The sequence below is a fragment of the Schistocerca americana genome, chromosome 1 (genome assembly GCF_021461395.2).
Source record: "Schistocerca americana isolate TAMUIC-IGC-003095 chromosome 1, iqSchAmer2.1, whole genome shotgun sequence".
In the NCBI taxonomy this organism is placed as follows: Eukaryota; Metazoa; Arthropoda; class Insecta; order Orthoptera; family Acrididae; genus Schistocerca; species Schistocerca americana.
Window position 1 is genome coordinate 376,740,594 of NC_060119.1, and position 25,551 is coordinate 376,766,144.

General features: G+C 45.8%; 1 protein-coding gene across 1 annotated transcript in view; it reads left to right on the forward strand.

The window, feature by feature from the left end:
- The window catches only part of LOC124551930 (spaetzle-processing enzyme-like), a 183,204-nt gene that overhangs the window by 41,712 nt on the left and 115,941 nt on the right, over positions 1-25,551 (forward strand). Inside the window, exon 3 of the mRNA XM_047126481.1 lies at positions 23,025-23,110. Coding sequence (XP_046982437.1) covers positions 23,038-23,110 — 73 coding nt within the window. The 5' untranslated portion in view covers positions 23,025-23,037. The remainder of the gene's footprint in view (positions 1-23,024; positions 23,111-25,551) is intronic.

Consider the following 25,551-nt stretch of genomic DNA (forward strand, 5'->3'; position numbering starts at 1 on the left):
GCAGACTATCTTCCTGCTTTATGGCAGCCCCTAAGGCTACCGCAATCAGTCTGGCGCGGTGAAAACGAGGCGTGGCATCTGGCCGAAGGGTGATGTGCGCCCAAATCTGGTTGGAAGAGAGGCAACAACGCCATGCAGAGATGTCCTGTACCTGGAGAGGGACCGCAGTGAAAACCATCTTGACTTAATCCGAGATAGAAAATTCAAACGCCATGAAGGTGTCGATGCCAAAAACGTTGGTAGCCGACGGATGGTCGACAAACGAAGGACGTCAAAAGCTAAGTAACGTATTGGTAAGTAACTGCAATTGAGAACTGCCCACTAAGAGGAATTGCACCGTCTCCATAGGCCACCAAACTGGGCGAGAGTGGGGACAAGTTAGGTGAGTCCAGTCAGACATGTCATCTGATTGATCAAAGAGAAGGCGGTCCCAGTGCCCACCTGAAAATGTGTGTCCCGGTAAGACGTGCGAAGCGTGAGAAACAAAATCTGCGTGACTACTGTCTGTAGTGCGTATACCGTGTCCTGGTGTGGTGGCGGAGCTGTGTGAGGCAGGTCGTGTGACTGCGACACACTGAGCAGAGGTGCCCTCTTGACACAGTGTGTACGGGACCCCCCAGCGATCTGGACAGTCAGCTCTGGAGTGACAGGCAAAACAGTGCGATCACGAAGAGAGCAGCCCCTGTAGCCACCGTCGAGGGCGACTGGAGTCTCAGAAGTCATACAGACACGGACAAAGTAGAATCACGATGTTGCTGCAACTTGTCGGTCGTCCTAAGTTTACGACACTGGTGTGGCTCACGTGGTGGGGTATGAATTGCCGCCACCTGCTGCCTCGCATGAGTCAGTCGTTGGCTGCCTGTGCAATTTCGAATGAGTGAGTGATGTGCAAGATGTCCTCTAAAGACGGGTTATCCAGTTTCAACGCCGCCGTGCGAACCTCCGGTTCAGGCGCCGGTTGAACCACCACATCAAAAATCAAGGAGTCAGCTTTGGAAGTCTTACAGCCTTGATTGGCGCAAGTAAAATCACTTTTTCGGCTGAGTCCCTGCAAGTCTGCAATCCACAAGCGGTATGACTGCCCCAGCTGTTTATGGTACTGATGAGTTACCGCTGGTGCCGGCCGAGGTGGCCGAGAGGTTCTAGGGGCTACAGTCTGGAACCGCGCGACCGCTACGGTCGCAGGTTCGAATCCTGCATTGGGCATGGATGTGTGTGATGTCCTTAGGTTAGTTAGGTTTAAGTATTTCTAAGTTCTAGGGGACTGATGACCTCAGAAGTTAAGTCCCATAGTGCTCAGAGCCATTTTAACCATTTTTGAAGTTACCACTGGTAATAGTAGTTAGTCAGCAGAAAACATGTCTCACGAAAGGACATGGCGACGGGGTGAGAGGCGCCAACTTTCGGAGGAGAAAAATTGTGTCCGGAGACGCCCACGACAGAAGGAGCGATCGCTGCAATTAATCGACCATGACTTGAAACGCCGTGAAATGTTTGCTTCAGTAGGTGCAAACATGTGTCCCAATCCTCCATAGCGTCATTGCAATGACGAAAGGGCGGAGGACGGAATGTGATGCCGAGTGCAGGGTGCCAGTTCCTGAGAGACAGCGCCCTCCTGCACACGAAATTCATACGCAAGGAGCTGAAGCGATTTTTGTAACAAGTCCGTTAGCATCCGCTGCAGGTGCATCATCTGCTGCTGTTGCTCGAGCAGGCTAACCAGTTTAGCTTCCGTGGTACGAAACAACTTCCATTTTCCTTGCCGCCAATTGCTGTATCAGAGAATAGCTAGATACCGGTCCACACATCAGAAAAACTCTAGAGAAACGATGGCGATGCAAGGCAGGAAAATCGCCTGCAGATGAGACTCAGACCCATGCCGGAGTCAAGCAACAGGGCTGACTGCATAATGTACCCGACACAACAACAGGTAAGTAGCAACCTATATAACAACGAAGTGCAACGAACTTTCGACTCAGCGCTATCAAAAAGTCAAATATGAGCGACAACCTATATCGAGACCAAAGAGGAAAAACCAACATCAAAGCGAAGTCGTCAGCGAATAATCAGTGGTACGGTCGAGATAGTAATGAACGCTATCAGACGACGCAGACGACTGCCTGAGCAGTCGAGGTGCATCGGTATTTATACCGGCCGCGTGGGACACCATTGGTCGGTCCATTCACCTGACGAGATGGTGGCGCACTCTCTAGGCGAGTGCAGCGCTGCGGCGACACTACCCTCTACGGTCCATCGAGATCCATCTGCTCCGGCAGGCATTCAGCTTTTATACAAACCGATACCAGATGTAACGTTATTGAGAACAAGAAGAGTACAAAGTGCTGCACAGGTATATATTTATTCCAATTCTCTATTAATCCACCGCTTCATTGCCCCCATCTCTGCCCATATCCTACTCCACCCTCTTTCTGCCCCTCTCCTCTTCCTCCCTCCCCCTCTGTTTATCTCATCTTCCCCCCTCTCTGTTCACTTTCTCCGACCCCCACTCTGTCCACTTCGTCGTGCCTCTTTCTCTGTCATCTCCTCCTCCCCCATCTTTCTATCATCTGCTCCTTCCCTGCCTGTCCATCTCCTCAATCCCCCCTATCTCCTCTTCTTCACTCTCTCTGTCCATCCGCTGCTTCCATCTCTGTCCATCTCATCCTCCCCTCCATTTAAGTCCACTTCCTCCTCTGCCCTCTTCCTCTCTATCTATTCCTCCTCCCTCTCTCTGTCCATCTTCTTCTCCACTCTCTCTGGACATCTCCTTCTCTCGGTTTGTCCATATCTCCTCCTCCATCTTGGCCTATATTCTCCTCTCCCCTCTCTTTGCCTATCTCCTTCTCTTCCCTCTCTCCATTTTCGCCTCCCCCTGTTTCTGTCAAGATTTTCTTCCTTTTTCTGTGTGTCTCTTCCTCCCCCCTGTCCCTGTCCATCTCCCTCTCTTTCCTTTCTCTGTCCACTCCTCCTCTCTCTACCCATATACTTTTCTCCCTCCTATGTCCGTCTCGTCTCCCTCTAAATCCATCTCCTCCAGACTCATATTCTCTCCCCCTCCAACCCCTTTCTGTCCAACTCTCTCCTCTCTCTGTCCGTCTCCTCCTACCCCTCTTTCTGCCCATCTCCAGCTCTCTTTCCTCTCTTTCCGTCTCCCTCTCTTCCCTTTCTGACCATTATACCCTCCACCTGTCTCTGTCTACCTACTTTGCCCCCCCCCTCTATCTGTGTCCATGTGTGCCTCAAGCTATGCTGTCGAGGCATGTCCTAGTCTACCCGATGCAGTGTGTTGTCCCTTATACGAGGGTGAGTGGCACATGGTAACGCGCTAACGTCGCACGAGACAGAGGGCCAATGTGGGGCTGACCATCTGGCCTCGCCTATTCGCCCTGTAAAAGAATAGATGGCCATTCCTTCAGCAGAATCTGAGCAGGCACATGTGAGCAGGGATTTGCTAGTTACCAGGAGCTTCAACGTTAGGCGTCTTGTGGAGCCCTGTACAAAGTCTGTGTTCAGTCTCGGAAAGAAAAACCAAAGTGCGCTCCATATGTTTGCCGGGGAGCCTCATCTAAGATGTGGAGGCAGCCTTGCCCGCAGTTATCGAGTATGCAGGGTGCAGCGATCTGCAAGTTGTGGGTCACGTTGGCACCAATGACGCGTGTTGCATGGGTTCTGAGGCCATCCTCAGTTGATGGCTTCTGGCCTCCTGTGCGCGGCATTGTTTCCATACTTGATTGGGATTTGGGATCTTTTGGTTTGGACCCGAGTGGAGGGTATCAACCACAGACTTCATCGACTCTCTGACAGTCTTTGCTGCAGGTTCTTGACCTGCGTTGTCAGATGGGGGCTTGTAGGACTGCTATTGATAGACGCCAGGAAGTCTTACGAAGTACTTTTGAACACGTTTTCCGAAAACTGACTTGAGCAGCTATTTCGGCAGCTCACAAGGAATGGAAATAGTTTACACGATGTAGCTGCAAACAGTCCGGATATTATCGATGGCGTCAGTATAGAGATGGGGATTAGTGGTCATGATGTCATCATATCGACTATGGGTATGAAACTTCAGAGATCAGTCAAGAAATCTAGGAGACTGTTTCTGCTAGAATGAGCAGCTAAGCAGTTGTCAGCATCCCACCGAGACTATGAAGTGACATCACTTAATTCCAGTAAGATGTACGTAGAAGTATTACGAGCAAAGTTTACACAGCTTTTAAATCATGGTCTGAAGAATGATGTGCCTAGTAAGTGGATTAAGGACGGAAAAGACCCACCATGGTTTAGAGCAATGAAATTCGGAAAATGCTACCAAGGAAAAGGCTGTTGTCTGTTCGAAAGAGAACGCACAGTTGACGACAGGTAAGGGTTGATAGAGATGTGTTCGCCTGTAGAAAGATCTATGTGCGAAGCATATAACTATCACAGTCATACCTTAGCACAAGATCTAGCCGAGAACCCGATAAAATTCTGGTCCTATGTGAAATCGCAAAGCGTGTCTAACGCTTCCATCCAGTCGCTCGTTGACCACTCTGGTTTGGTAGTAGAAGATAGCAAAAAGAAAGCTGAAGTTTTAAATGTTGAGTTTAAGAAATAGTTCACGTAGGAGAACCCCATCGTTTGACGATCGAGCAGACTCCCGTACAGACGACATAGTAGTAAGCATCCCTGGCGAACAACTGAAAGAGTTGAAAACAAATAAGTCGTCAGGTACGGATGGAATCCCAGTTCGGTTTCACAAAGAGTACTCTACGGCACTGGCCCCTTATTTAGCTTGCATCTACCGCGAATTACTTACCCAGTGCAAAGCCCAAGCGAAAAGGAAACAGCGCAGGTGACGCCCGCATGTAAGAGGGGTACAAGAGCAGACCAATATCCTTAACATAGGTTTGCTGCAGAATTCTTGAACATATACTCAGTTCGAATGTAATAAATTTCCTTAAGGTCGAGGAACTTATGTCCACGAATCAGGACGGTTTTAGAAATCATCGCTCGTGCGAAACTCTCTCCCTTTTATCACATGATATGCTGTGAACTATGGATGAAGGGTAGCAGGCAGAGTCCATAACTCTAGTTTTCCGAAAAGCATTTGACACTGTGCCTCACTACAGACTGTTAACGATGGGGTGCCCCAGGGGTGTGTGATAGGACCACTATTATTTTCTATACAATAAAATAATCATCCGGACAGCGTAGGCAGCAATCCTAGATTTTACGGTGATGCTGCTTCAGTGTACTGGGAAGATGTCGAGGTTGTCTGGTTGTAGGAAGATACAGGATGACTTTGGCAAAATTTGTAGTTGGTGTGATGAATGGCAGCTAGCTTCGATTGCAGGAAAATGTAAGTTATGCGGGTGACTAGGAAAAACAAACCTGTAATGTTCGGATACAGCTTTAGTAGTGACCTGCTCGACACAGTCACTTCGTTTAAATATCTGGGCATAACGATGCAAAGCAATATGAAATGGAACTTGGCATGTGAGGATTGTGGTAGGGAAGGCTAACGGTCGACTTCGGTTTATTGGGATAATTTTAGGGAAGTGTGGTTCATCTGTAAAGGCGACCGCTCATAGGACACTAGTGCGGACTGTTCTTCAGTATTTCTCGAGTGTTTAGGACCCGAACCAGGTCGGGTTAAAGAAAAACATCGAAGCATTCATAGGCGCGGCGCTAGATTTGTTACCGATAGGTCCGAGCAATGCGCAGGTATTAGAGAGATACTTCAGGAACTCAAATGGGAATCCCTGGAGGGAAGGCGAAGTTCTTTTACAGGAACACTATTTGGAAAATCTAGTGAACCGGCATTTGAAGCTGACTGTTGAACATTTCTACTGCCGTAAAAAGCATTTCTGGTCAGGACTACAAAGATAAGATATGAAAAACCAGGAGTCATGTGGAGACATATAGAGAGTCGCTTTTTCCTAGCTCTATTTGATAATGGAAAAGGAAATTACTAGTAATGGTACGGCGTACCTCCACCTTGTATTGCACGGTGTTTGGGGAGTATGTATGTAGATGTAGATGTAAAGCACCTCCTTCTTCCCCTTGTCTCTTTGTCCGTCCCTGCCTCCTTCTTCTTCCACGTTATCATTCCTACGCCACTCTTCTCAGTTTAAACACTTCCGCTGGCCACCAAACTGCCCAGACATGAACATTATTGAGCATATCTGGGATGCCTTGCAACGTGCTATTCAGAAGAGACCTCCACCACTCTTACGGATTTATGGACAGTCCTGCAGGATTCGTGGTTTCGATTTCCTCAAATTGGTTCAAATGGCTCTGAGCACTAAGGGACTTAAAATCTGAGGTCATAACTCCCCTTGAACTTAGAACTACTTAAACCTAACTAACCTAAGGACATCATATACATCCCTGCCCGAGACAGGATTCGAACCTGCGACCGCAGCAGTCGCGCGGTTCCGGACTGAAGCGGCTAGAACCGCAGGGCCACAGCTCGATTTCCACCAGCACTACTTCAGATCTCTGTCGAATCCATGCCACGCCGTGTTGCGGCACTTCTGCGTCCTCGCGGGGGTCCTACACGATATTAGGCAGGTGTATCGCCAGTTTCTTTGGCTCTTCAGTAAAGTTAGTAGCGGAAAATTGATAATGTAAAACCTCATGCACGGAGCGGCGCTTTTCACGTATCTCAGTATACAGAACGTAATATTTCCTGAACTGTCTCCGCAATGTATGTTTTAGCAAGTATATTCAGTTATATATCGAATACCGTCTGCAAAATGTGTTACAAATAATGCTAGTAGTAAAGAAGTAAAAAATTAAAAAGTAATGGTTGATGCAGCAGTTTTACAGAATGAACAGCGAAAAATGTAGTAAGCTACAATCTTTTTTCCTTTCGTCATTTTTTGGAGTGTGAGTGACAAAAAGTCTCGTAATGATTTAAATTGTGTGCGGAATTTGTTGCAAGTGACGAAGTTCTCTCATTTCCACATACTAGATGAATACAGTCTTGCTTCGTTTCGTGTCGTGAGCTTCACTCACACCTCTACCCCTCTGAAAGGTAGTTGGTTCTTAACCTCACAGTGATTCTTTCCACAGGTATGTGACATTCGTATCAAGTAAGATTGAAATCGATACGCTGGCGAAGCAAAAATCGCAGCACCAAAAAATTGATTGATTTAGAGTAATGAAATTTCGGGAATACATTCGTCTAGGAACATATTTAAGTGGTTAAAATTTCAAGACCAAGGGTTAATGTAAGATGATGATGGCGATGTTTAGTTTGTGGGGCGCTCAACTGCGCTGTCATCAGCGCCCGTACAAAGTCACAATTTTTACACAATCTAATTTTTCCTCAGTTCAAAATGGTTCAAATGGCTCTGAGCACTATGGGACTTAACATCTGTGGTCATAAGTCCCCTAGAACTTAGAACTACTTATACCTAACTAACCTAAGGACATCACACACATCCATGCCCGAGGCAGGATTCGAACCTGCGACTGTAGCGGTCACGAGGTTCCTGACTGAAGCGCCTAGAACCGCACGGTCACACCGGCCGGCCTTTCCTCAGTTCCATCTAGCCACTGTCACGAATGATGATGATGATGATAATGATGATGGTGATGATGAAATGATGAGGACAACACAAACAGCCCGATATCGGGCAGAGAGAATCCCAACCCGCTTGGGAATCGAACCAGATACCCTGTGATCCAGAGGCAACAACGCTGGCCACTAGACAACGAGCTGAGGACAGGGTTGATGTAAGCAAGAGATAATCCATTGCAAATGTGAAATGCTGGTATATTATTAACCGATGCAACCGCCGCAATGTTGAACACAAGCATGCAAAAGTAAATGCATTGTGTTGTACAGGTACCGCATGTCAGTTTGTGGGATGGAGTTCCATGGCTGTTCCACTTGGTCGGCCAATACAGGGACGGTTAATGCTGTTTGTGGATGAGGTGTAGTTTTAGTCCGATGATGTCTCATAGTGCTCGATTGGAGACAGATCTGGAGATCGATCAGGTCAAGGCAACATGTCGACACTATGGAGAGCATATTGAGTTACAACAGCGGTATGTGAGCGAGCGTTGTCCTCTTGGAAAACACCCCCAACAATGCTGTTCTCCAATGACAGCACAACAGGTGGAATCACCAGACTGACATACAGTTTTGCAGCCAGGGTGCGTTGGATAACCACTGGAGCGCTCCTGCCGCCATATGAGATCATACCCATGAGCATAAGTTCAGGCGTGGTGTGTCTAGCACGCAGACAAGTTGGTTGTAGACCCTCAACTGGCCTCCTTCTAACCAACACACAGCCACCACTGGCACCGAGGCAGAACCAGCTATAATGAGAAGACACAAAAGCCTCCTTCTTGCCATCCAGTGAGCTTTCGCTTGACGCCACTGAAGTCACAAATGGCTGTGGTTTGGGGTCATCAAAATGCACGCTACAGGGCGTATGGCTCGGAGGTGTTCTTGAAGTAATCGATTTGCAACAGCTCGTTGTATCACTGTGGTGGTAACTGGTGCCCAAATTGCAGTACCGTGCGCCAGAGCCATACGCCTAACACGATCGTCTCCCTCTCGATTGTCGCCTTAAAGGCATTCTTAACTAACATTTACTGACCACGTCCAGTCTCAAAGGTAACTAACGCTCATCACCGTTACAGCGTGTATTTAAAGTAAACCTGATTTGCACCCTCAAAGCGGTGCTACTTACATCACTGTTATGCGGCTGGGGCGAAATTTGAATAGACATCAACTTTCAGATGTAGAAGCATGCCTACTAACTTCAGTATATACGGCACAACTCCTTGTTGGTGTGACGATGTTTTTCATCGGTGTACATACACTTTTCTAATATGACTGGATGTTTGGCCAAAAATGACTTCTATTTACAGTTCACGTAACAAAAGAACGGACCCAATAATGTCACGAAAAACTGCCTTATCAGTGACGCCAGGAGCCATTGCAGCCACCAGTGCGTCGACAACGTATAGGGTTATTACAAATGATTGAAGCGATTTAACAGCTCTACAATAACTTTATTATTTAAGATATTTTCACAATGCTTTGCACACACATACAAAAACTCAAAAAGTTTTTTTAGGCATTCACAAATGTTCGATATGTGCGACTTTAGTGATTCGGCAGACATCAAGCCGATAATCAAGTTCCTCCCACACTCGGCGCAGCGTGTCCCCATCAGTGAGTTTGAAAGCATCGTTGATGCGAGCTCGCAGTTCTGGCAAGTTTCTTGGTAGAGGAGGTTTAAACACTGAATCTTTCACATAACCCCACAGAAAGAAATCGCATGGGGTTAAGTCGAGAGAGCGTGGAGGCCATGACATGAATTGCTGATCATGATCTCCACTACGACCGATCCATCGGTTTTCCAATCTCCTGTTTAAGAAATGCCGAACATCATGATGGAAGTGCGGTGGTGCACCATCCTGTTGAAAGATGAAGTCGGCGCTGTCGGTCTCCAGTTGTGGCATGAGCCAATTTTCCAGCATGTCCAGATACACGTGTCCTGTGACGTTTTTTTCGCAGAAGAAAAAGGGTCCGTAAACTTTAAACCGTGAGATTGCACAAAACACGTTAACTTTTGGGGAATTGCGAATTTGCTGCACGAATGCGTGAGGATTCTCTACCGCCCAGATTCGCACATTGTGTCTGTTCACTTCACCATTAAGAAAAAATGTTGCTTCATCACTGAAAACAAGTTTCGCACTGAACGCATCCTCTTCCATGAGCTGTTGCAACCGCGCCGAAAATTCAAAGCGTTTGACTTTGTCATCGGGTGTCAGGGCTTGTAGCAATTGTAAACGGTAAGGCTTCTGCTTTAGCCTTTTCCGTAAGATTTTCCAAACCATCGGCTGTGGTACGTTTAGCTCCCTGCTTGCTTTATTCGTCGACTTTCGCAGGCTACGCGTGAAACTTGCCCGCACGCGTTCAACCGTTTCTTCGCTCACTGCAGGCCGACCCGTTGATTTCCCCTTACAGAGGCATCCAGAAGCTTTAAACTGCGCATACCATCGCCGAATGGAGTTAGCAGTTGGTGGATCTTTGTTGAACTTCGTCCTGAAGTGTCGTTGCACTGTTATGACTGACTGATGTGAGTGCATTTCAAGCACGACATACGCTTTCTCGGCTCCTGTCGCCATTTTGTCTCACTGCGCTCTCGAGCACTCTGGCGGCAGAAACCTGAAGTGCGGCTTCAGCCGAACAAAACTTTATGAGTTTTTCTACGTATCTGCAGTGTGTCGTGACCATATGTCAATGAATGGAGCTACAGTGAATTTATGAAATCGCTTCAATCATTTGTAATAGCCCTGTACTACCTGCAATGCAGCGACAAATTTTTCTTTCCCTCTGTGAAGTCTGTAACCTCCCCACAATAAAATAATATGAATAATATTCACATTTAGCGTAACTACCCAACAGTGAAAATATGTATAGCATTGACATTTAGTGTAACCTAGCAACAGTTTATTATTCCGTAACCTACCAATAATAACGTGACTAATTTCTCAATAAAATTGTGGCTCACTTATAACCTTTCAATAATTGACTGTGAATTTAAACTGGTAAATTCTACATCTACATCTACATCTATACTCCGCGAGCCACCTTACGGTGTGTGGCGGAGGGTACTTATTGTACCACTATCTGATCCCCCCTTCCCTGTTCCATTCACGAATTGTGCGTGGGAAGAACGACTGCTTGTAAGTCTCGGTATTTGCTCTAATTTCTCGGATCTTTTCGTTGTGATCATTACGCGAGATATATGTGGGCGGTAGTAATATGTTGCCCATCTCTTCCCGGAATGTGCTCTCTCGTAATTTCGATAATAAACCTCTCCGTATTGCGTAACGCCTTTCTTGAAGTGTCCGCCACTGGAGCTTGTTCAGCATCTCCGTAACGCTCTCGCGCTGACTAAATGTCCCCATGACGAATCGCGCTGCTTTTCGCTGGATCATGTCTATCTCTTCTATTAATCCAACCTGGTAAGGGTCCCATACTGATGAGCAATACTCAAGAATCGGACGAACAAGCGTTTTGTAAGCTACTTCTTTCGTCGATGAGTCACATTTTCTTAGAATTCTTCCTATGAATCTCAACCTGGCGCCTGCTTTTCCCACTATTTGTTTTATGTGATCATTCCACTTCAGATCGCTCCGGATAGTAACTCCTAAGTATTTTACGGTCGTTACCGCTTCCAATGATTTACCACCTATGGCATAATCGTACTGGAATGGATTTCTGCCCCTATGTATGCGCATTATATTACATTTATCTACGTTTAGGGAAAGCTGCCAGCTGTCGCACCGTGCATTAATCCTCTGCAGGTCCTCCTGGAGTACGTACGAGTCTTCTGATGTTGCTACTTTCTTGTAGACAACCGTGTCATCTGCAAATAGCCTCACGGAGCTACCGATGTTGTCAACTAAGTCATTTATGTATATTGTAAACAATAAAGGTCCTATCACGCTTCCCTGCGGTACTCCCGAAATTACCTCTACATCTGCAGATTTTGAACCGTTAAGAATGACATGTTGTGTTCTTTCTTCTAGGAAATCCTGAATCCAATCACAAACCTGGTCCGATATTCCGTAAGCTCGTATTTTTTTCACTAAACGTAAGTGCGGAACCGTATCAAATGCCTTCCTGAAGTCCAGGAATACGGCATCAATCTGCTCGCCAGTGTCTACGGCACTGTGAATTTCTTGGGCAAATAGGGCGAGCTGAGTTTCACATGATCTCTGTTTGCGGAATCCATGTTGGTTATGATGAAGGAGATTTGTATTATCTAAGAACGTCATAATACGAGAACACAAAACATGTTCCATTATTCTACAACAGATTGACGTAAGCGAAATAGGCCTATAATTATTCGCATCTGATTTATGACCCTTCTTGAAAATGGGAGCGACCTGCGCTTTCTTCCAGTCGCTAGGTACTTTACGTTCTTCCAGCGATCTACGATAAATTTTGGACGTCAGCAGTGTTGCGTCATGGCCCTGAAAGATCATACTGAATAAATTGAAAAATCTTACCTCAATGAAGTCGCCGGATAACGCATGTATATCTGCTCCTATAAGAAATTTTTGTGGCACAGGCCAGTGCAATGCTGGTCGATAGATTTGTCATGTATAAAAAGAAACAACTGATTTTTCTTTACAATAATCGGGATGACCATGGATTGGAGAAATTAGTAATTTCTTTAAATTGAAATGAATGATCGTCAAAAGTTACTTTTTATGAGAAAGATTATTATTAAGAGACTTTTTTAAAACATTTACATGGGACTTGATGTAACAATACTACATATGCGCGAGGCTGCTTTTACCTTATAACAACGCTCAAGCTCCGCCATCGCTCCACACGACCGGCCCAGCCAACTCGATACACACGACTGCTCGCTAGCAACTACTTACTCCTACTGCTACACAGTTCCTACTGCTGACAACACTGCTCTCTGGTTTGAGATTCTCTTATAGCTTACATATCGCAAGCAGCGCGTGAGCAATCCATCGAAATTACATCTGCTCGAGTGCGCTAGCAACAAATTCCTTAATCATGGACCCCTTACAAGTTGTTGGCAATTAACAATTGTTAGGACTGATTGCGTCTTCATCACTCTACAAGATACAAAAAACACACAAAAGTATCTCCTCGAAAATTCATAGCACGAAAACAAACATAAAGAAACCATAGTCAAATCTCACTGAAGCAATAGTCAGAGAGCAGAGGTATTTACAATGCTAGTTCGCACTCCGATTTGCTCACAACGCAGCAGTATCTCAGGAAAAAAACCATAGTGATTAGGGAGAAAGATAGGCACATTTGCGTCAGCACGAATATACTGCATTCACATGCTCATAACGATGGAGTACTGGATACATGAAATGGCAATAAAAAATGAGCAACGCCAATAACATGAGTGCACTGTGGTGGCCTAGATGAAATCTTAATTGAAAAGACGATGTGAGAGGTGTAGTGCAGCTTGGTTCGGTTAATATTGTGTGGAAAGCCAACTGTCTTCACGACCCAGAGCAGTTTCCCCTGGAGATTATGTTCTTAGTGTGCTGAACAAGCGTAGTAGGTAAACTCAACTTATTCCAAATATAACTCCAAGAGTTCTGTTGCTGAGCACTGACATCTCATTCGAGAATCCAGTATTCTGGCGATCAAGATTAAGGTTTTCTTTGGTTTTCCTAAGCCCTTTAAGGCAATGGCGTGATGTTTTCCTCGAAAACGGGTACAGATTCTTCCCAATACGAGATTGTACTAAGGACCTTGTCGCCAACAGGATGTTAAACCATAATCGTTTTATTGTCGTGACAATTCGTAGTAGATATTAGTTTATGTCGTATCCTAGTACTAAGTTACATTGGCTTAACAAGGGACTGGTTCCGACATAAAACAAGTCTTACAACCACAGCATACTGAAACGAGTAAATAAGACGAAAATGCGACACAGGATACACAGAGGTTGTATGCTATAAAAATCCTACTGGTAACACAATCAGAAATGATAAATCACTATTAGTACACATTTGGGATATTGCCAATACAATCCATGTTAATAGATCTAAATTAACAATAAAATATTCTTATGCCTGACAAGTAAAAATTGTTTCAAATGCTGCGGATAGAGAGCTGAATGCCTGTTTAGGTCGGTAAGTACAATCTGGACAGACCATGACAACAGTATACAAGAACTAGATTTGGGTTTTACATACACCATATTCAGACAAATACATACAGGAAGTATATTGACATACATTTAGAGCCTGAGTATTCCATATCCTGCTGAACAGCATGTGGGAATATAGTCAGTCAATTGAGCATTGGCCGTCCCCTGGCATTCTAATTACGAAGAGCATTAGGCCAGCAGCACTGGGATCTATATCATGATGTTGCCACTGTTGATGGACTCGTACAGTAGTTTATATGTTGTTATGTTGTCGGATGCTTAAAAGGTTTGGAGGCTGCTTGAGAACTGATCACCAAGAGCTTTGAGATTACTTGCAAATACGTTTATGTGGCACATGTTTCGATGTGTTTGCTGAACTTCCAGTGATTAAATTTCAGCTGTGCTGTAACTGTCGTGAAGCTCCTTGATGTGTCTTTCAATACCATGATACTCTTGTAATCATGGCCCGAATTATGTGTACTGATCGCCTTTGATTTTAGATGTCTTCGAACAGACCTCTTGAGAGTCCGAGGACAACCACTTTCTGAGCAGAGGTATCATATCTGTGAAGGGAAGTTTACGATATTTAGGAGCTCCATGTAAAGATACTTGCTTTGCACGAACATTTTCTTCTTCATTCCCAGATATCCTAGAGTGGCCTTTCATCCATACCATCACGAAGTTGCGATAATTGTGCTGCACTCGAAACACGGCGACCACTGCTGCGACTAAAGGGTTCGTACAACTATTATGATGGTGCCTAATCATTTGTTGGTCTGGTATACTACCGAGACTACGGCTACTGTGTCTACTGTGGTCGTCTGTGCGAACAGCAGGGCGTCCTAAATGGCTGTCGCCTCGGCTGTCCTAATACTGGAATATGGATCCAGCTTGTACAGGCCTTATCGTTTGCTTAGGGGTACCCAATAGGCGCTATCAGCGACATCAGTACACTTGGACACATCTGCATACACCACGTGATAGCGAGACAGGAATTCCATTGACGTTGCGCTAGTTGGATCCTGGTTTTGCAACTTTAAACTGGTTCTAGCACCAATCTGCAGATCGACGTTTCGAATGGCCTGTTGTAATGTGGTATAAGAGGACCGCACCTTGGTCCTTAATGCTTGCGTCTCCACAAGTTCAGCGGCGACGAGTGGAAGTTAGTTATTTACCCAGTATCGTCCGCTCACGCAGTACGATGTTAATTACCAGTGTTTTTAGTCAAGGGGTCCATATTCGTCGAGAAAGAGGTGCAGGAGGAATTTCTGTAGAGGAAAATTCGTCGAATCTTTAACGATGCTTCATTCGCTTCAACCAGCAATGCTTTAGTTGGGTTGACATGAATATTCCAGTAACTGCTTAGTGTCGAGTCTTTGGAGCGTGCTGTCTCACGCTGATCCGTAGCACACGTGTCCGTAATCAGAGCGAGTCCTTAGTAGGGATGGGTATAAAAAAAGTTGTTCGCCGATCGGAGCCATACTCCAGTTGTAGCTCTTACGAGGTTGCATGCTTTTCCACAACAAGTCATGTCAGATACGATGAGTCCATCTTAGTTTTTCACGGTTTATCATGCCAAGATATTGTGTTGTTTTTGTAACTGGAAAATTATGCTGTCCCAGTTGCATTGTTTGAGGAAGTGCAATCCTGTCGAGATAAAATATCGTTATAGTAGATTTGCTGTCTGATATTTAGGGTCCACTTTCTGCGCACCATTCATGCAGGCATATGAGAAGGCGGTGTGTATTTTCAGATGACGTGACTGAAGAGTACTGTCTTCGGATTAGGTGCATACGTCGACTACGTACTGTAATATTTTGATTTCACCCACAAAGAGCACATAAAAGCCTAGCAGTATAGACATAGTACAACAATGAAGCCAAGACGGATTCCTGCGGGAGTCCTCTGCTAATTTCCCTGAGTCCCAGTGTAGTTCCGTGTTGCAACCAACTGTCTTCCTACTGCTCAGGAAGCTTCCGGTGTTACGTACGAGTGGTTTTGGAATCTGAAGTTTCTCCAGTTTTTTCCCTAAAACTGATAACACGACGTTGTCATATGCTGTAGTCAAGTCCATGAACGCAACTATCACATAATTATTCCCAGAGAAATTTATCTGTATGTCAGCAAGTAACCGTAGAAGATTTCAGTTGTCCCTTTTTATTTGTGAAACCCAATATTTTCTTGTTTTTGCACCACCATTCTAAGAGCCTCTCAACAATCCTTTCCGTTTCCTACGCCGAACATAGCAGCAATGTCCCAAGCCGATACGACTCGGGTTTACTATATCATTTTCCCGGTTTGTGGATGGGGACAACACATCTTCTCACCGAGATGATTTTGATCTTTTGTGCCCATTCACTATTGTAAATTTTGAGGAGCAGCAGTTCCCCTTTGTGGGGGTGTTGCAACATTGGCTAGTCAGTATAATGCAGGTCATGTGCTGTACCCTTTCCTTGGCAGAGCGCAATCTGGAGTTTTTCAGCGAAAGGACTTGTGTAGTCACACAGTTATCCTCTTCGCATTCCACCTCGTCTTCGTTGTCCGTGACGTCGGGTGGGGCTATCATATGCAAGAATGACTCTGTAAGTTGGTCAGGTGATGGAGGTGTTTGCATGTTCATTGTCAAACCGTTTTTTACGTTCTTAGCTTTAACTAGTGCTTTCTTAAGAGCAATAAAGTGTGTATCATTAAAGTGAGCTTTGTATGTCCGTAATGCCACCCTTCGTTTCTCGAGGAATGCGTCACTTTCTGTAGCCCACCATCAGCGGGATGGCCTATGAGTAGTCCGCTTGTGTCCTTTTTGAGGTATTGAGACTTCCACTGCTTCATTGATAAACGAAACCAAGGCCCCGTAGTCTATTTCGGGACCCTCAGTTTCTATGGATGATTTCAGTTTTCTTTCAGCAATGTTTCGTTTAGGACCCAGTTGGCTTTATTTGTGTCCCATTTTCGGCTGACTGCGTACCTGGCATTCTCCATAGGTTGTACGTTTATTATGATTTGAACTGGCAAGTGATCGGAACATAAAGTATCCGGTATCACTTTCCATGTTGTTCAGGTAGACTGTGCAAGGGTTGGTGCGCTCAAGTCTGCTGCCGTCGGAACTTCATTTGGTCTGGCTATTCGTGTTGGTGAGCCATCATTTCTTATTATAAAGTTTTCAGAAACTCTGTAGCTCCACAGTGTACGATGGCCGTGAACGTCACCTATTAGCAGAAGGGGTTTCCCGATAGAGTCAATCATTGTTGTTACGTGTTGTTTGGAAAGGCTGTCAAATGGTTCAAATGGCTCTGAGCACTATGGGACTTAACATCTATGGTCATCAGTCCCCTAGAACTTAGAATTACTTAAACCTAACTAACCTAAGGACATCACACAACACCCAGTCATCACGAGGCAGAGAAAATCCCTGACCCCGCCGGGGATCGAACCCGGGAACCCGGGCGTGGGAAGCGAGAACGCTACCGCACGACCAAATGCTGTTATTAGACACTTTCAATGCTGAGGCCAAATTCAGGTGGAGGTCCTTGATCCGCAGGAGGATACCCACTATTTGTAATGTATCTTGCCGAGTGCCGATATAAACAACAGGGAAGTGAATACTTCGACCAGCAACGCCACACCACCCTACCCATTATCTCTATCTTGTCCAATGACAGAGTGGCCCGGAACAGCGATCGGTTTGTTCCGTTTTAACTGCGCTTCGGTGACGGCACATATGTCTACATTAATTTTGAGCAGAAAATGTCGAAGGCTGTTTTGACTGCCTTGAACAATCTTGTGTTCCATTGAATGATTTTATAGGCCACAATTGTAGCACTGTAAAACGGGGGGTATATACACATCAGCTGGACAGCGAATTCCATTTATATAAACAAACTGAGGTAGACGCTGTGATCTGAATGTTACAACACTGACGACGGCTTTGTTGCCATTTCCCCGTTCAGGTTTATAATGCTAGTAAATTGTGTGATAGGATTAACATGGTCGTAATATTGGTGATCTGCTTGAATAATGACTCACATTTCCGTCTAATACACTACTGGTCATTAAAATTGCTATACCAAGAAGAAATGCAGATGATAAACGGGTATTCATTGGACAAATATATTATACTAGAACTGACATGTGATTACATTTTCACGCAATTTGGGTGCATAGATCTTAAGGAATCAGTACCCAGAACAATAACCTCTTGCCGTAATAACGGCCTTGATACGCGGGCATTGAGTCAAACAGAGCTTGGATGGCGTGTACAGGTACAGCTGCCCATGCAACTTCAACACGATACCACAGTTCATCAAGAATAGTGGCTGGCGTATTGTGACTAGCCAGTTGCTAGGCCACCATTGACCAGACTTTTCAATTGGTGAGAGATCTGGAGAATTTGCTGGCCAAGGCAGCAGTCGAACATTTTCTGTATCCAGAAAGGCCCGTACAGGACCTGCAACATGTGGTCGTGCATTATCCTGCTGAAATATAGGGTTACGCAGGGATCGAATAAAGGGTAATGCCATGGGTCGTAACACATCTGAAATGTAACGTCCGCTGTTCCAAGTGCCGTCAATGCGAACAAGAGGTGACCGAGAAATGTAACCAATGGCCCCCATACCATCACGCCGGGTGATACTCCAGTATGGCGATGACGAATACACGCTTCCAACGTGCGTTCACCGCGATGTCGGCAAACACGGATGCGACCATCATGATGCTGTAAGCAGAACTTGGATTCATCCGAAAAAATGACGTTTTGCCATTCGTGCACCCAGGTTCGTCGTTGAGTACACCATCGCAGGCGCTCGTGTCTGTGATGCAGCGTCGAGTGTACCCGCAGCCATGGTCTCCGAGCTGATAGTCCATGCTGCTGCAAACGTCGTCGAACTGTTCGTGCAGATGGTTGTTGTCTTGCAAACGTCCCCATCTGTTGACTCAGGGATCGAGACGTGGCTGCACGATCCGTTACAGCCATGCGGATAAGATGCCTGTCATCTCGACTGCTAGTGATACGAGGCCGTTGGGATCCAGCACGGCGTTCCGTATTACCCTCCTGAACCCACAGATTGCATATCCTGCTAACAGTCATTGGATCTCGACCAGCGCGAGCAGCAATGTCGCGATACGATAAACCGCAGTCGCGATAGGCTACAATTCGACCTTTATCAAAGTCGGAAACGTGATGGTACGCATTCCTCCTCCTTACACGAGGCATCACAACAGCGTTTCACCAGGCAACGCCGGTCAACTGCTGTTTGTGTATGAGAAATCGGTTGGAAAGTTTCCTATGTCAGCACGTTGCAGGTGTCGCCACCGGCGCCAACCTTGTGTGAATGCTGTAAAAATCTAATCATTTGCATATCACTGCATCTTCTTCCCGTCGGTTAAATTTCGCGTCTGTAGCACGTCATCTTCGTGGTGTAGCAATTTTAATGGCTTGTAGTGTAAGTTTCCCTATCGCCATAGTGTGGAGTTCTCCTACATTTCTGCCTCAACTTTCAACAAACAAGATAAAATCCCTTTATTGGTAGCTGCATAGAAGCTATCAGTGCAACTTACATGCTGGTGGGTGATGATTCCTTCTTGAGTGGTGTCGACACGAAACATTTTCTCCATTTTGTCTCGTCGATCGTCGTTTCCTTACTCCTCCGTAAGGCCCCGTTGATCCTTTGCGCCTTCCAGAATGACGAGATCATCCAGGGAGTGCCACGAAAACATTCCCAAGACCATAACGCATACCACGAAATTTGCTTTCAGACGTTTCACGCCGAACACAAATCGGCCCTCTGTCTCACGGAGCATAAAACGTGATTAACTGAATAGGCCACCTGTCGCCACCCAGTGATCGTCCAGTTACGGTGCTGGCGCGCAATTTCCAGCTTTTGTCGCCGATGAACAGCAGTCAGCATAGGTGTATGAACCAGGCGCCTACTTCAGAGGCCCGTACGCAGCATCGTTCGCTGAACCGTCGTTGACGAGACATTGTTGGTAGTCTATTGGTTAACCTGGGCGGTCAGGTGATCGGCAGTTACACGTCTGTTACCCCTTACACATCTCTGCAGCTGTGGTTGACCCCTGTCATCTGCGACCTCTGGTGTACCACAGTTGTCTCGACGCCGGATTTGGACAGCGCCATTTTGTCATGCACGGTATACTTTAACCATGACGCGCACGCAAACAGTTTATAATTTTAGCCCTTTTGGAAATGCTTCCACCACTGGCCCGCAAACCAATGATCGTGCTCTTTTGGATGTCAGATAAGTCTCTCTGCTACCGCATTACGACAGTGCACTGTTTTCTGCGTCTTCCAGACAGGGTGTTCACATTAATGTGACTGGACAGCGCACCACTGACATTTGTCCACGTAAAGACTGCGGAACCATTTCGGACATAGAATGAATTACTCAGGCGTATATACAAGAGTATTTGGTTGCAATTGAGAGTACAGAGTACAATTCATAGAACATGTAATCTAGTAGAACACAACCAGTGGCACTAGTGCGACTTAATGTAGCTTTGATACTGGTCTGATACGAACAGGTCAGTGATCTACATCAAGAGAAAGTGTGAAAACAATGCGTAAAACCTATGCATAGGTAGGATGCCCAGCGTGTACGAGAATCTGTCATAAGTCTGTAATTAGTATTGGATCCGTGCACTATTTTCGTTCGGTTGTAAGGCTCGGTCGCTTAAGGCATTACGCTGTTCTTCGGCTAGACCGAAATTGTTGTATTAGCTTTTTTGTGAGAGGTTCCAGTCTGTATCATAGTCCTTACAGGGCAGTAATGTTTGGAGCTGAAAACAAGCTGTTATTAGTACGCTAGTTGCAACCTGCGAAAGCCGGCCAGAGTGGCCGAGCGGTTCTAGGCGCTTCAGTTTCGAACCACGGGACCGCTACGGTCGCAGATTTGAATCCTGCCTCGAGCATGGATGTTTGTGATGTCCTTAGGCTAGTTAGGTTTAAGTAGTTCTAAGTTCTAGGAGACTGATGACCTCCGGTGTTAAGTCCCACAGTGCTCAGAGCCATTTGAACCATTTTGCTACCTGCGAAGCACTTCGACGCGCATGGGGTTGAAACATTTGGTGCCTCGCACAGAAATGTGAGGTGCTTCCGACAGTAGTTCAAGCTCTGAGAAAGTGTCGTCTATGCACATTTCATAGACGTCTCTGTAGTCCGCCCCGATAGCTGAGTGGTCAGCGCGACGGACTGTCATGCCAGGGGGCCCGGGTTCGATTCCCGGCTGGGTCGGAGATTTTCTCCGCTCAGGGACTGGGTGCTGGGTTGTCCTAATCATCATCATCATCTCATCCCCATCGACTCTCAAGTCGCCGAAATGGCGTCAACTCTAAAGACTTGCTGCAGGCGACCGGCCTACCTGAGGGGAGGCTCCAGCCACACGACACACTACTCTGTCGTTGGAGTAGTTTAGCCATCAGAGTGATCCCTTCCCAACAGTCTCGCAACGACACTGCCTGACAAAACAAAAAGTTCGCCCAGAGGGCACGGTCGGACGTCAATGTAGCTTTGTGTGCATACACACCACTGGCGGGCACGTTAATGGTTAGGGTTTCAGTTCTCTGTAGCAGGTAGAACGGCCACCAGAGTCTTTTGTGTTGATCGTGTTTAGTTTTGTTAGGAGGTATTGGGCGTGAACACCATCAGGTTTTCTGTGATCACTGTTGATGAAACAGAGAGGTCGCATACTCGTCTGTGACAGCATTATCAGTACCTGACAGACTTTGAAAGTGGCCTCATTGGTGGGCTCCATTTAGCCGGCTTATCGAATCGTGCAATGTCCAAATTTGTGGGGAATTCGGATGTGACAGCGCCCAGATGTTGGACTGCACGGGAACGCTACGCAAGCATACTCGTTGTCAAGATGTCGGTCGACCACACCTTACCGCCACAAGAGAGTCTCGCCGTCTTGTGCATCAAGCGCGTCCTGACTCCCTCCACGTCTGCGCCTACCAGCCGAAAATAAGCAATACACTAACTGCAACAATCTGTACCACCCCGCACCATTCGTCGGAGATTAGCAGCAGCAAGACCCAGGGATTACCGTCCCGCGTGCAGGCTACCTTTAACACCACAACACAAAAGGCTGCGGCTGGAGTGGCGCCGTACCGGGATGTATGGACTACTGAAGAATGGCGTCGCATTGCGTTCAGCGGTGAATCGCGGTCCTGCAAGACCCAGGATGACCATCGACGGCGAGCATGGCGGACCTCGGCAGGGGTCCCATTCCTCCAATGTTTTGGAGATGCACAGCGGTGTTACTTCTTGCGTCTTTGTGTGGTGAGCCGTAGAGTACGCCTTTAAGTCACAGTTGGTAGACTGAGGGAAGACTGACGTTACGGACATCTTGTGCCTTCCTGTGTTACCTCTCATGTTACTGTATCGCTATTCAACATGAGAACGCTCGTGCACACGTGGCGCGTGCCTGTATGAACTGTCTGCGTTATGTTGAGGTAGTCTTGTGGCCAGAAAGATCCCCAGATCTGTCCCAGGTAGCAAAAAGTGTTTCAGAACAACTCGGACGCCATCTCCGTCCCAGTATCATTATCGAGGTTATCAGAGACAAGTGGCCACAGTTGTGAGTCAGTTTGCCTGAGGAGAGGATACAAAGGCTTTTCGGCACCTTTCCCAACCGAATCAGAGCACGCATCAGGTCCCAGAGGGTGCAACGTCATACTAATAAGTTTTGTCATACTTCTTTATATATTTGAGTCCAGTTTTTTAATCATTGAAATAACATCTCAGACCCTCTCAGCCGGTGAAGTTTCATTTCGTTTCCTCCGCCCCTTCTGGGCGCTTCACCTTTTATCAGGCGATGTGTTTAGTTAAAGTCTGCAATCATCTCCTATTCATTTCCCGCCTCACTTTATGCCATGTCATAAAATCGTAAACCTCTCACGTGAAGTTGTTACGGAGAACAGCTTATGAGAGTGATACGAGGGCGATACGATCAGTGACCTCATCCCCATATAGTGTACGCTTCAAAGACCACAGAAGTGTGAGGAATTTGATGGAAAAGTTTTGAAATATAATTGAAATTAATTTGATACTGCCATATTCTTCCAGTGACCTTAATGCTTCTAAGACTAGCACCTTCTGTTATCCAGGTAATTCCAGATAGTGATAATTCGATACGGAATATTGTCCGCGAAACCACCGTAACGGGGTATGAATTCTATTCTGATATGCAGTTTTACATTATCACGTATAATTGACATAGTATATGTTACTGTGAGGCGTTTGACCAATAACATTTTGTCGTCAATGTAAGTGTACATTTAAGAATAGCTGACTGCACATTAAATTGTAAAAAATAACTATGCCTAATCCACATTTTTCCTTTTTAGGACTTGGTATGCGATGGTGACGACGATAATTTCGCCATACTTGCTGGTAACACTACTCATCCTGAAAGCTGATCCAGGATGTGCCAGTAAGTCTGAGTTCCTCTTTTTGTCGCACGATGGCTTATTTGGAGTGATGCTGGTTGATGTTTGATTTCTCATTGAAAATGTATCAAGCTTTCAGTAGTTGTTTGAACATTACGTCTGTAGGCTGGGTAAATCTATGATCCCTGGACGCAGTATATGCCTTAAAACTATCACTTGCGATATATCTGTGCTCTTTTAAAGTTTCTAAAAGTGTTTGAGAACTGTTTGCGTAGACGTTAAGTCGATACGAAAACTATTCATCGTAGTCAAGTGTGTTTTGTTCTGTTCGTTAAGACTATCTTCAAGAGCAATACTTTTCGTGTTGTGTGAGAAGTAATTGACTATGTTATCCGACTTCTAGAAATAAATGTCAGGAAATTTTCATAAAGATTGTAATGTTGTTGATAATGCGCACGAGTAAACTTACAGTTTCTGCAGGTGACGCGATTACTAATGAGAAAGTATTTATCAGTAAAACCTATAAATCCTGTTGTGCCTGGGAAAAAATATTAACATTATCTAAATTCATGTAATTATGTCTTAATCTTAAAAAAAGTAAAATTGAGCTCTTGACGAAACGTGAAAATACGTTTCAATATAGGATTAATGGCCAATTAGCTGATATGATACGTCAAGGTAACAACGTGTGGAGATATTAAGTATAACCATAGCGTACTTTTAGATTTACAGGTTATCCAAACCTTTAGAGGCAAAATTATTTACACGATAGAGAATTCTAATCTACATAATCATTTTGATATAAAGAAGGAGGAGCGTAATTCGTTAGATAAACCTGCAGGCTTGCATTTAATGCTTGGTGAATCAGGATGTAGCACTCAGAACGTCCAAGGAATGTACTAGGAAAAGTTTTCCAATTAGTGTCATTCGAAATAGTAGAAGTTTTACCGATGTGAACAGAAACTGGTCGTTCAAGTCACAGAGATCCGGGGAAGGTTGTAGATAAAAATTGTTAGCAAAGTAGAATTTGAGAAGATTGTGTTTAGTAGTGTGTGACAAAGCATATATTAGTAAGCTGTGTCAATTTGGTCGTGAAATTACGAGGTCATTCAATACGTAACACAACACTTTTTTCTGAAAGCAGGTTCATTTTATTCGGGATTCCAATCCACCATATTATTCCCCAGTTTTTTGTCTGCAGAACCCTATTTTTAACTTAATCTCTGTTCAGTGCGACGGCCTTACCCCACGTTGTATTGTATGTTAACCGGGGGCCTAGAAACGACGAAGAGGCTCCGTCACCTTCGCAGCCACAGTGGTCCACAATCTCACGACGAGTGCCGCAGTCCACTTCACCCCTCCGTCGCCCCACACCGAACCCAGGGTTATTGTGCGGTTCGTCCCCCGGTGGACCCCCCAGGGAACGTCTCACACCAGACGAGTGTAACCCCTTTGTTTGCGTGGTAGAGTAATGGTGGTGTAAGCGTACGTGGAGAACTTGTTTGCGCAGCAATCGCCGACATTGTGTTAGCTGAGGTGGAATAAGGGAAACCAGCCCGCATTCGCTGTGGCAGATGGAAAACCTCCTAAAAACCATCCACAGACTGGCCGGCTCACCGAACCTCGACACAAGTCCGCCGAGCGGATTCGTACCGGAGACCAGGCGCTCCTTCCGGCCCGGAAATAGCCCACGTTACTGGAACGGCCTGTATGCCCGCATGATACTACTCTACTGGTCGACGTCGGAGCCAACGCCTAGCTGCATCAATAACCTCCCCATCATCGACGTATTGTTGCCAGCGGAGTGCCTCCTTCATTGAGACAAACAGATGGAAGTCAGAAGGTGCGAGATCCGGGCTGTAGGGTGGATGAAGAAGAACAGTCCAGTGAAGTTCTGTGAGTTCTCTCGGATGTGCAGACTTGTGTAAGGCCTTGCGTTCTCATAGAGAAGGAGAAGTTCGTTTGCATTTTTTAGGCGAAGGACACACTGAAGTTGTTTCTTCGTTTTCCTGAGCGTAGCACAATACACTTCCGAGTTGATGGTTGCACCATGAGGGGGGACATCCAAGAGAATAGTCCGTTTAGAGACCATGACTACCGGCTGAGGGTGCGGATTTGAACTTTTTTTTCGGAGGAGAGGTGGTGTTATATCACTCCAAGGGTTGCAGTTTTGATTTCGGTTCGAAGTGATGAACGCATGCTTCATCGCCTGTGACGCTGTTCGACAAAAAAATTGTCACGTTCAGCCTCGTAAAGCGCAAGCATTTATTTACTTTCTGAAGGCTGACCGCTGACTGCGGTCTGTGATTCCAGGGTAGAAAGTAAGGGACTCTTTACACTTTATTTAACACTTTCAGAGGAGGGTGGGAACACAATACGGTTCCGTTTCGCCTCTGCGTCGGACATTTGCATAATGGGTAAGAGGTTTAGAATAGTCAGAGCAGTATTTCGATAGCTAAACTACGAGCATTACAGTAATGTAAAA